The sequence below is a fragment of the Lygodium microphyllum genome, chromosome 7 (assembly GCF_053477565.2).
Source record: "Lygodium microphyllum isolate KBCC chromosome 7, Lygodium_microphyllum_v1.1.10, whole genome shotgun sequence".
NCBI lineage: Eukaryota > Viridiplantae > Streptophyta > Polypodiopsida > Schizaeales > Lygodiaceae > Lygodium > Lygodium microphyllum.
In genome coordinates this window covers 46639753-46652145 of record NC_141141.1, presented here as the reverse complement: position 1 = coordinate 46652145, position 12393 = coordinate 46639753, and the positions used below count along the sequence as shown (strand labels likewise).

Sequence of the window (12393 nt, the reverse complement as noted above, 5' to 3'; positions counted from 1 at the left end):
AGCCAAACCTATAGTATGTTATAAATGCCACCAGCCTGGACATCTAGCAGCAAATTGCCATTTGAAGAAGCCACCTGTCCATATCAACTACCTTGGAGCAATGGAAGATGACGAACATGAAGAAATGCTTGATTTCACGGAAGATGAGGATGACATTACTACTCCTTCGGATACTTTACCAGGTATGCCAACTCCACATTCTTTATTGACAATGAAATGTTTAATGCATGGAAAGGAAAAGATTATTTTGCATGATGATGGTAGTACTCATGATTTTATTTCTGCAAAGCTAGTAAAAGAATTGAAGTTATAGACTGTACCTTCGCATTATCGCATTAAAGGAGCATTCTTAGGCACTAGGTATAATGGTACACAAGAAGTGCATGACTTAGAAATTCAAATTGGTGAATATATTGAAAGAAGAAATTTTCTAGTTGTACCACTACAGTCCAGTGTCATTATTTTAGGTATGCCTTGGCGTCATCAGCATAACCAAGATATAGATTATTCCACACATTCAATTAATATTAAATTTCAAGGAAAACATATTACATTGTATGGTATGCATGCATCTAATGCTTTTCCACTGCTTTCGCATACTCAAGCTAAACGTGCATTACGCAAAAGTAGTAAATCTTATCTCATTTGGGTGAATGAACTGCAAGTTAAAGAAAACCATATGCATCCTAGGCATAAAGAATTTCTTGCACATTTTAAAGACTATTTTGCCGAAGATCTACCACCTGGTTTACCTCCTTCACGTCCAGAAGACCATAAAATAGATTTGATTCCTGGTACCCAACCACCTTGTAAAGCACCATATAGGCATAACCAGATAGAGCAAAAAGAAATTCAGAGTCAAGTTGAGGAATTACTAAATAGAGGATTGATTAGACCTAGTAGTTCTCCATTTGGTGCACCTGTTCTGTTAATAAAGAAAAAGGATAATACCTATCGTATGTACATTAACTATCGAGCTTTAAATAAGATCACAGTAAAGAATAGGTATCCAATTCCTAGAGTCGATGACCTTATGGATAAACTACAAGGTTCTGCCATATTTAGCAAAATAGACCTTAAGTCTGGTTATCATCAGGTGAGACTAGATAAGTCAGACATATTCAAGATTGCATCTAGGACACAGTTTGGTCATTATGAATTTTTAGTGATGCCTTTCGGATTGACTAATGCACCTGCTACATTTAGTAGAATGATGAACCGTATATTTTTGAAATATCAGTATTGTGTAATAGTCTTCTTTAATGATATTTTGGTGTTTAGTCAAAATGAGAAAGAACTTTATGAACATTTATCATTGGTTTTCCAGTTATTAAAAGATAATCAACTATATGCAAATCCGGAAAAGAGTGAGTTCTGTAAAACAGAAATTGAGTATTTAAGTCATATTGTATCATCTGATGGAATTAAGGTTGACCCTAAGAAAATAGAAGCAATATTGAATTGGCCTATACCTAAAAATGTGCATGAGTTACAATCTCTCCTAGGTCTTGCTAGTTTCTATAGGAAGTTTGTGCGTAATTTTTCATTACTTGCTTTGCCTTTGACCAAACTTCTGAAAAAAGGTATTGTTTATCATTGGTCCGATAATCAACAGAAATCCTTTGACTTATTGAAACATGCATTAACCCATGCTCCTGTCTTACAATTGCCTGATTTTAATAGACCATTCTTTTTAGTAGTGACTGATGCTAGCGGATCAGGAATAGGAGCCGTACTTATGCAGGATAATCATCCCATACCCTATTCTAGTTGTAAGTTGAAACCCTCCGAACTGAAATATTCCACATATGACAAAGAATTATTAGCTGTGGTAAAAGCCTTAAGACAATGGAAACACTACTTAATGGGCTCTGAATTTATGATTAAGACCGATCAACAAAGTATTAGACATTTACTTAGCCAACCTCAAATATCTGACCGACATATCAAATGGGCATCCTTTATTCAGAGTTTTCATCCTATCATTCAATATCAACTCGGTAAAGAAAATCTAGTGGCTAATGCATTAAGTAGAAGACCTGCCATTCATAATATTTCTGTTATATCTTTTGATTCTTTGATTGCTATGAAAGATACTTATCATCAAGACATCACTTTTCATGCTGATTGGAATAAATTAGTTCAAAATAACTTGATTCCTATTGATTCACTATCTTATAATGATGGATTTATGTTTTATGAAAAGAGATTATGTATTACAGTTCCATTCAGATCTTTTGTTTTGAATGAGATTCATTGTCCTCCATATCAAGGTCATAGAGGTATCATATCTACTTTACGTACATTAACTGAAGATTTTTATTGGCCGCATATGGACACTGATGTATCTAACTTTGTTTCTGAATGTTTGATTTGTCAAAGAGTTAAGAGACATCATGGTAAACAGTATGGATTACTTATGCCTTTGTCTATTCCGTCAAGACCATGGGAACAAATTTCTATGGATTTTATTACTGGTTTACCTAATACTAAATTAACCATGATATGATTTCGATAATAGTAGATAGGTTTAGTAAACAATCATATTTCATTCCATGTAAGAAAACTTTAACAGCATCACAAGCAGCACAATTGTTTTTGAAAACTATTTTCACTAACCATGGATTACCAAAAGTTATTATTTCTGATCGTGATTCTAGATTTTGTAACAACTTTTGGATTACTTTGTTTGCCAACCTAGGCACAAAAATTGATTTCTCATTTGCATTTCATCCTGAAACTAATGGGCAAACAAAAGCCACTAACAATACTATACTAGATCTTTTACGTGCTTATACTATTTCTAAACTACAGACATGGGATACACATTTGCATTTATTACAGTTTGCATATAACAATACACCACACACATCTACAAAGAAAGCACTGTTTGAAGTGATTTATGGTTATAGATTATCTACACATGTTGCATCTTTGTCAAATAGAATTCATAGTGCTGATGATATTGCTAGTATGCACAATACTATTTTTGATGAGGTTAAAGACATGATTTTCAAAGCCCAGCAATCATATACCAAGCAAGCCAATAAGAAAAGACAAGCAATGAATTTCAAAGTTGATGACTATGTTTGGTTGAGAATAGAAAAACGTAGACTACAAAGTGTAGATAGACACCCAGTTGTGAAATTAGCACCTAGATTTTATGGACCATTTAGGATCATTCATAAAATTAATGACAATGCATTCAAGTTAGAATTACCACCTCACTAGAAAATTCACAACACATTTCATATTAGTTTATTAAGACCCTTTAGAGGCCAATTACCTGTACACCCTGTTTATGAAAACCCACCTTTGTTAGAGGAAGATACTGAAATACTTGAACCTAAGCTATCATAGATACTGATTTTATGACCACTAGAACTGGCCGAAGATATTCTATATATCTAGTCAAATTTAAGAACCATCCTGTAGAAGAAGCCCAATGGATGCACACTAGAGACTTAAATGCTTTCCCCACGCTGTTAGCTCCACATTGAGCTAATAGCAATTGAGGTCAATTGCTATCCCACCCCAGGGGTATGATGCCAAGAGGCATATTTCACGGTGGATTCCGTGAGGTTTTACTGTGGATTCCGTAAACTTTGATGACTGGGGCTCATACACAAAGTGGATTCTTTGTACAGCATCTGATATGCGCACCAATAATCTCACAATCATCTAGCTTGGATACTACTGTTATTGGCACAACCTTGTTTGTTGTCAATTTTCCTCCACAAGAGGATATCCTTCTAGACATGTACCAAGTTCCTCCATATATTTAGTGAATGAATACCAACCCTCTTGGCCAAGCAAGTTGAAAAAATCCCATCAATACTGATCAATCTATAAAATGACTAAAGACTTATCTACCCAAGTAGAAAGATCCCCATTGCAATGCTTTTTGTAGCTCGACTCTACGTTTGGCACCCTTGCCAATTTATTTGCTATGATTGATCTTGGACTAATTGATGCCGATATGATCATGCTATAATAGCATACACTATGACCTATTCTCCCAAGTTAGGAAGCTTGAGACAATTTCACACAAGAGAGAAAGGCAACACCAAATTGCCAAGACTAGACCAAGAAATTAACTCCAATGTGATCCCTTCCTTTCATAAGAGAATTCACTAAGTACTCCCCCTTATTTCTAGTATATTCACAATTACGACTACTCTCATAATTGTTTGTGTACATTTTGGTACTTCTACACTGTCGTGCTACTGTGCATCCGAGGTGTGGAATCCACCAAAAAGTTTGTGTGTGTCACATTCGTGTTTTGTGTATACCTAGTCATTGTGTTTGCATTTTGTTCTGTGTGAAGCTTGCGTGTTTGTGTGTGTATGAACCTTAGCTTTCCCGTAAGTGTGTTTCCAGTTATTGTCTCAAACCTGCGTGTGTGCTGGGACTTCATTCCATTGTAAATAATATTATCTGTGTGTATCTATCTGTGTGTGTGTGTGTGTGTGTCAAAAATATTTTTTTTAAAAATAGATGCCAAGGAAGATTGTTGAAGATGTCAAAGCGGTACAAGAAAACCCGGATCTAAGATAAGAAAAAATACAAAAATGCCCTACAAGTGGACGACTAGGGACTGCTAGAGGACACATCTGGAATAGACCTGAAGCTCACAGTTTGGAGACAAACATGCTTCATGTGTTGGAGTTCAACATCGAGCCTAGAGAAGACTCTTGAAAAACAAGGACTTGGACATTGATGCTGAGATTGATGCTGGGCTCTTTGGTATTGTAAAGTCCCAGAAAGAAAAAATCCAGATAGAAAAGATGGATTCTACACCCTCAACTCTTGAGGAATTAGGTCCATCCAGCCACAAGCCACCAAGTGAGCAGCCTAAAGTGCAATGTAAACCAACCTTCAGAGTGCTAAAGAAGACTATGGCAAAGAAGCCAAAGAGTCCCAAGAGCTGTAAAAATATCTTGACATACTTTAGTTGTATGGAAAACTAAGGAAAGCTATTGGGAGGGTCGTTGGAAAAAGCTGGAGAGATGGTATGTAGGGGTCTGAGTCACCTTTGGCAGGAATAGGGATTGCATGCTCAGATATACTCCAGGAAGAGTTGAAGATGCGGGGCCAGCAAGGTTGCAAGTATATTGTGGCAATGCCACATGAGTAGCAAAAACCCTGGCACCTATATCATTCTTCGTGGTTTTGCTACCCGAACTATCTTTGTGGGAGGCATGTCAAGTTATACAAGGGAGGAAAACTTTATCAAAGCTTTTTGGAGAAACATGGAAAATTTTGTCAAGCAAAGCTGGCTATTCACAACAAATCAAGGCATTGCAAGGGGTTTGGGTTTATACAATACCAAACAACTAAGGAAGTAGATATGGTAGCAAAGAGTATGGATAGACAAGTCTTCAAAGGGAGAACTCTCAAAGTTGAACTTGCCACTTCAGAACTCTCAGAAATTACAGAGAGGAAGTTTACATCCCCCCACGGACTTAGTTAGAGGCACGAGCTTCTCTACCAGCACCCCGTTGAGAAGAGAGATCAGCTTCCTCGCCATGAATGCCAAGTGTAGAGATGGCCTTCGCTTCCAAGGTGAATGCAGGGAAGGTTGTTGCTGTTGGTCCAGGTGGCCGAGCAAAAGATGGATCACTTATCCCAATACTTGTGAAGAAAAGGGACACAGTGCTTCTTCCAGAATATGATGGGAATCAGCTAAAGTTAGGGGAAGAAGAATATGTACTATATCTTGATGAAGAGCTTTTGGGGATAATACAAGACTGATTGATAGCAATCATCCAGCTGTTCAGGGATTGATGATTAAGGAGAGTGGATACTGCAGGATGATTAGAAAATCTGTTCACAAATTAGGAAACTGTAGAATGTAACTTGAGGATGCTCTACTCTATTTTCTACAAAGCGGCAACAAGAACAATCCAACATGAAGACAGAGTTGCTGGACAGAACATTGCTGCAAATCAAACATCAACTTCAGGAAGCAAGAGAGACCGAGTGCATAAAGCATAACTATGGCTGGTCAGAAAGTATAACTATGGTGGTCAGTGACAGTGCAACTTACGAGAGTTGTCAGGACTAAAGCAATAGGCTTGGACTCGATTAGAGGAGGGGATCTACATTGATATTCACTTATTCATTACTCATAAAAATCAGAGCTTTGAGCAAAGGGGAATACTCTTGATTTTGAAGCAGTGTATTAAACCTTGAAGAATCTTGGAAAACTCTGCAAAGCGAGTTCAAAGAGGATACTCTTGTTGGAAGATACTAGCAGTTGGATTAGCAGATTATCTTGCCATGTTCATTTATTGGAGTTGAAGACATTCTCTTGAAGAGTGGGTGACATATTTGAAGCTCTTGTATTCTGATATAGATCTTGATGTGATTTTCTTGAGAGGATTGACTCTCTTGATTGATCATTATATTTGTAATCTGTCTAGCCACTTGTACTTGAACCAAAATTGTAATACACTTAAACCTTGTCATCAAAGTCTCGTCTTGTAACCGTCTTGATTTGATCTTGCATCTTGGAATTTCTCAAGGACCTTTGCGGTCGCGACTTTGTTTTTGAAAACCCTTTGACATCTTAGAGGAGGATTTCCATTTCTTTGTGCAGGATTCATGCTCTTATCCCATAATTCTAGGACAGCCATTCATCATAGAGATGCGCATGGAGATGAAAGTAATGGATGACGGGTCTGCTTATGTACGGATTCGTAGTAAAGATGGTATGAGAGCAGTCCAGTTTATGACTTTGTGTGTAAATCATGCTAGAAACAAGGATACTCTTCGAGATGCGCCTTTGCCCACTGCAAGGGATTCGGATTTTCATTAGTACCGCTGTCCTGCGAGACTACGGTGGTACAGAGCAGAGGAGATTGGAGTTCTCGCCTCTTGGCAGTAGTGTTTTCTCCTCCAATTTTGTTGGAATCCAGCAAACAGTTCGATGAGTTATCATAAGATTTCTGAGTTGCCTAGAGCTACCAGGTAGTATATATGCAGGAAGGAGAAAGATTTGAAAAATGCAAGTATTTTAGAGGATGATAAGCATATAGACGGGATGTATAATAGTATGGTTTGTGCAGATATGATGACAGAGATGGAAAATATACTGAAAACTAATATGCAGAGTTGTCCCAGTAATGTATCAGTGCAGTCCTTGGACATGTTTCATGAAATTTCAGATTTTTGTGGTACAGATAGAGTCAGAGGCTGAGGTGACGCAGCAAAAAGTGTTGAGTGCTGAAGAAATTCAGCAAACAGAGGTTCCGGTTGATTATGATTAGCCTACAAAGACACAGAGGGCTGAAAACTTTCAGCCAACAGAGTTTAGTGCTAAAATATTTCAGCATCTAGAGTTTAGGGTTGTTCCTATGCAGTCCATAGAGCAGAGGGCTGAGGATATTCAGCCACCACCAGAGGGCAGAATTGTTGTTTTACAGCAAGATTTGAGTAGTGTAGAGGATCATAATGAAGCCAGGGTTGACACAAAATACAAGACTGGATAAGAAGGTGAAGCCGGCTTCCACCTTACAGTGATCAACAAATAGAGAGGGCTACCAAGCAGCCAATTTTGAGGAACCTAGAGCATATAGGCCATAAATTTTCAGCAAAGACTCTTTCTGAATTAAAAATTGGAAATGGTGATTTCTTGCTACCCTCAGAGAAGTAGTGCTTTCAAGATATGCTTGAGCGACATGGAAGGGGGTTTGGTTTCTTCTCGCATGAGATTGGATGTGTGAATCTGGATATTGTTGCCCCTATGGTGATGTTTACTATCCCTCATATTCCTTGGAACCTCTGACCTATTCCAATGCCTAGGGCACACCTGCCAAAGCTAGTTGACTTACTGAATGAGAAAATCAGGATGGGAATCCTAGAGCCATCATCTGCGCCATACTCAAATAGGTGGTTTACGATTCCAAAGAAGAATGGTACTCTTCGATTTATATAGGACATGTAGTCAGTAAACAAAGTTACTATCAGGAATGTTGGTATAGGTCCAGTTGTGGATGAGTTTGTAGAAGCATTTGCTCGACATGCCATCTATTATTTAGGTGACTTGTATTTGAGATATGATCAGTTTCAGCTGGCCTTGGAAAGCAGGGACCTAACCACTATGAGAACTCCTATTCGGCTTGTCAAGATGTGTACCTTGCCTTAAAGTTCCACTAATTCTGTCGCGCATATGATGAATGCCATGCATAAGGTCCATCGCGAGTACATACCTCAGCTTACCATGCCTTTCCTAGATGATGTGCCCATTAAGGAGTGTGTAGAAAAAGAGAAGAATGAGAGTTTAAATGAGCAGGGATGTAGATACTTTGTGAAAAGATTTTGGTCAGGTTAAAAGAAGTGAACTTGACACTATTAGGACAGAAATCTATTTTTGGAGTAAATGAGGTCGTCATTGTTGGACATATGTGTGGGTATTATGGTAGAAAACCTTCACCTGCGTAGGTGGATGCTATAGGAAAGATCACAGAGTATTGTTCTACCACTTCAGAGGTATAGAGATTCATTGGAGTTGTGTGTTTTACATGATTTGGATACCCCATTTTGCACACATAGCAGATTTTTTATATCAGCTGCTTCAAAAGGAGCAAAAAATTTATTGGGATGAGAGCCACACTAGAGCCATGCGGAAATTAAAGAAGTTATTGCAAACTGCTCCTACTCTCAGGAAAGCGGATTATAATTGCGGAAAGCCTATTGTATTGATAGTTGACACTAGTCCAATTATCATGCGTTGGGCCGTGGGTCAATATGATGCAGATGGAAATAGGTACGCTACTCGGTTTGGGGCGAAAGTCCTATACGAGAGACAGAGGAGGTATCCGCAAATTAAGAGGGAATTATTGGGGATTGTTACAGCTCTCAAATGCAACAAGGAGTATTTTATTGGAGCCCCAATTGTGGTAGAGATAGATTGCTTGCCATTGATAGGTAGAATTACGAGTTGCTCTACTCCGAACATAGCTATGTTGAGATGGATCGCACACATCAAGTCATTAAATCCACAATTTAAACACATAGTAGGGAAGGATAATCCAGTGGCAGATATGCTGTCTAGAGCCATATATGATAATGAGGAGACACTATTTGCAGAAGAGGATGATGCAAAAATTTCAGCCGCTATGGTTGATCATGTTTGCCATATGTATGATATTGTGGCTTTCATAGAAGAACTCTATGCTAGAGATTGGTTGCAGATTGGCAAGTGCCTTAGTACACTAAGCAAAAGAGATGAATGGATAGATGAAGAGTTCAAGAAGATCAAAAGAAAAGCCTATGGTTATTTTCTCAGGGATGGATTTCTTTGGAAGCACCCGAAGAAAAGAGGTGGATTACCCTTACGGGTTATCTGCGATAAAGAGACCCAGTTACAAGTGATGAGAGAGTTTCATGAGAGTCCTTGGGCTGGTCATAGAGGAGTGTGGGCTACTTATGAGAAAATCAAGGAAAAATATTGGTGGAAAGGCATGTACAGAGATGTTTCTCTCTTTGTAGAGACTTGCAGAGACTGTCAGATGTATTCTATAGTACGTCATCGAGACGAGCTTCACCCGGCCTATCCGCTATGCATTCATTATAAGTGGGTAGTTGACTTGGTTACTCTGCCGATGGGTCTATGGCAGATGAGATATATTGTATTGGCTAGAGAGGATCTTACTAATCATGTTGAGGGTAGACCTTTGAGAACGAAGACCACTAGTGTAGTGTGTAAGTTCTTATTGGAAGAAATTTTCTACAGGTATGGCTGTGTGGGTAAGATCACTACAGATCGCACTGAATTAGATGCAGATGAAGCTAGGTAGTTTTTCTCTCAACTAGGAATCAAGTTGGCTCTAACCACAGCATACAATCCATAGGGAAATGGAAAGAGTGAAAGAGGGCATCCCCCGCCGATAGTGAAAGCATTAGTTAGCCAAAGCATGCAGAGGATGGGTTGGAGAATGGCCGAGACTTCTACCATTTGCTTTGTGGGCTGATCATATGACTCACAGTGTTACCACAGGATATATGCCCGCAGAGTTGATGTATGGCCAGAAACCGATTATGCCGACTGAGACTTGTGCTTTAACTTGGTCAGTTTTACCTTGGCAGGAGGATTTGACAAGAGAGGAGCTCTTAGCTCTTCGGATCCGTCAATTGAAGAGAAGACCAAAGGATATTCAGCTAGCTATTGACAAGTTGAAGGTTGCTAGACTTAGAAATAAGGACACGTTTGACAGCACGCATTGCTTGCGGCCTAGAGCAATAGAAGAGGAAGAATGGATATTAGTCTTTGATAGCAGCCTTTAAAATTAGCATACAGCACTTTGAAAGATGGTGAAAAGATGGTTTGGATTGTACAGACATGGCTTTGACAATGCAACATATGAATTGACAGAATTGGATAGAACAGTGCTTAGAGTGCCCATTGCAAGAAAAAGAATCAAGATTTTCAAGAAAAGAGATGAGGAGGATTATGCATTGGTAGAATTTGAAAGAGAAGAGGAACAAGAAGAAACTCCAGTAGAAGAGACAGATGATATGTCAGATAACCTTGCTGATATACCGAAAATAGACATCTGTTCGTGGATCTTGACGAAAATGATCATGGGTAGTTGGCCCATCCGGAGGATGCACAGGATCAGAGGGGGTGGATGTTGTGCTGTTGTGCATCCAAGGTGTGGAATCCACCAAAAAGTTTGTATGTGTCACATTCCTGTTTTGTGTATACCTAGTCGTTGTGTTTGCATTTTGTTATGTGTGTAGCTTGCGTGTTTGTATGTGTATGAACCTTAGCTTTCCCATAAGTGTGTTTCCAGTTATCGTCTCAAACCCGTGTGTGTGCTGGGACTTCATTCCATTGTAAATAATATTATCTGTGTGTATTTATCTCTGTGTGTGCGTGTCAAAAATATTTATAAAAAAAACCGATGCCAAGGAAGATTGTTGAAGCTGTCAAAGCGGTACAAGAAAACCCGGATCTAAGATAAGAAGAAATACAAGAATGCCCTACAAGTGGACGATTAGGGACTGCTAGAGGACACATGTCCTGAAGCTCACAGTTTGGAGACATACATGCTTCATGTGTTGGAGTTCAACATCGAGCCTAGAGAAGACTCTTGAAAGACAAGGACTTGAACATTGATGCTGAGATTGATTTTGGGCTCTTTGGTATTGTAAAGTCCCAGAAAGAGAAAAGCCAAATAGAAAAGACGCATTCTACACCCTCAACTCTTGAGGAATTAGGTCCATCCAGCCACAAGCCACCAAGTGAGCAGCCTAAAGTGCAATGTAAAACAACCTTCAGAGTGCTAAAGAAGACTATGGCAAAGAAGCCAAAGAGGCCCGACAGCTGTAAAAATATCTTGACATCCTTTAGTTGTATGGAAAACCATTCTCTAGTGTGTCACTGTTCGATATAACTTATGAAGCTATTGCCACTAGCCAAACATTTTTGGAGAAAGACATACAATTATTGGCATTATGATTTCAAGGAGATGGCCTTTCCATCATCTCTTCCTGATCCGCCTGGCATAAAGAAATGGAGGAAGGAAATTTGGAGGCTACAAAAAGCTTAACTAAGGAAAGCTATTCGGGGGGTCGTTGGAAAAAGCTGGACAGATGGTATGCAGGGGTCTGAGTCACCTTTGGTAGGAATAGGGATTGCGTGCTCAGATATACTCCAGGAAGAGTTGAAGATGCGGGGCCAGCAAGGTTGCAAGTATAGTGTGGCAATGCCACACGAGTAGCAAAAACCCTAGCACCTATATCATTCTTCGTGGTCTTGCTACCTGAATTATCTTTGTGGGAGGCATGTCAAGTTATACAAGGGAGGAAAACTTTATCAAAGCTTTTTGGAGAAACATGGCAAAATCTATCAAGCAAAGGTGGCTATTCACAGCAAATCAAGGCATTGTAAGGGGTTTGGGTTTATACAATATCAAACAGCTAAGGAAGCAGATATGGCAATAAAGAGTATGGATAGACATGTCTTCAAAGGGGGAAACTCTCAGAGTTGAACTTGCCGCTTCAGAACTCTCAGAAAATTTCAGAGAGGAAGTTTATATCCTCCCACGGACTTAGTCGGAGGTAGAAGCCTCTCTACCAACACCCAGTTGAGAAGAGGGATCAGCTTCCTCGCCATGAATGCGAAGTGCAGAGACGGCCTTCGCTTCTAAGGTGAATGCAGGGAAGGTTGTTGCTGTTGGTCCAGGTGGACGAGAAAAAGATGGATCACTTAACCCAATACTTGTGAAGGAAAGGGACATAGTGCTTCTTCCACAATATGATGGGAATCAGCTAAAGTTAGGGGAAGAAGAATATGTACTGTATCGTGATGAAGAGCTTTTGGGGATAATACAAGACTGATTGATAGCAGTCATCCAGCTGTTCAGGGATTGATGATTAAGGAGA

At 39.2% G+C, this 12393-nt stretch overlaps 2 protein-coding genes across 2 annotated transcripts in view; one reads left to right on the top strand and one right to left on the bottom strand.

The window, feature by feature from the left end:
- LOC148033416 (10 kDa chaperonin, mitochondrial-like) overlaps nucleotides 1-5836 on the top strand; it is a 133642-nt gene extending 127806 nt beyond the window's left edge. Inside the window, exon 3 of the mRNA XM_087682294.1 lies at nucleotides 5546-5836. Within this exon, the coding sequence (XP_087538420.1) occupies nucleotides 5546-5754 (209 nt within the window). The 3' untranslated portion in view covers nucleotides 5755-5836. The remainder of the gene's footprint in view (nucleotides 1-5545) is intronic.
- Nucleotides 1-12124, bottom strand: part of LOC148033415 (10 kDa chaperonin, mitochondrial-like) — a 140154-nt gene extending 128030 nt beyond the window's left edge. Inside the window, exon 1 of the mRNA XM_087682295.1 lies at nucleotides 12056-12124. Within this exon, the coding sequence (XP_087538421.1) occupies nucleotides 12056-12124 (69 nt within the window). The remainder of the gene's footprint in view (nucleotides 1-12055) is intronic.
- Nucleotides 12125-12393: the final 269 nt, after the last annotated feature.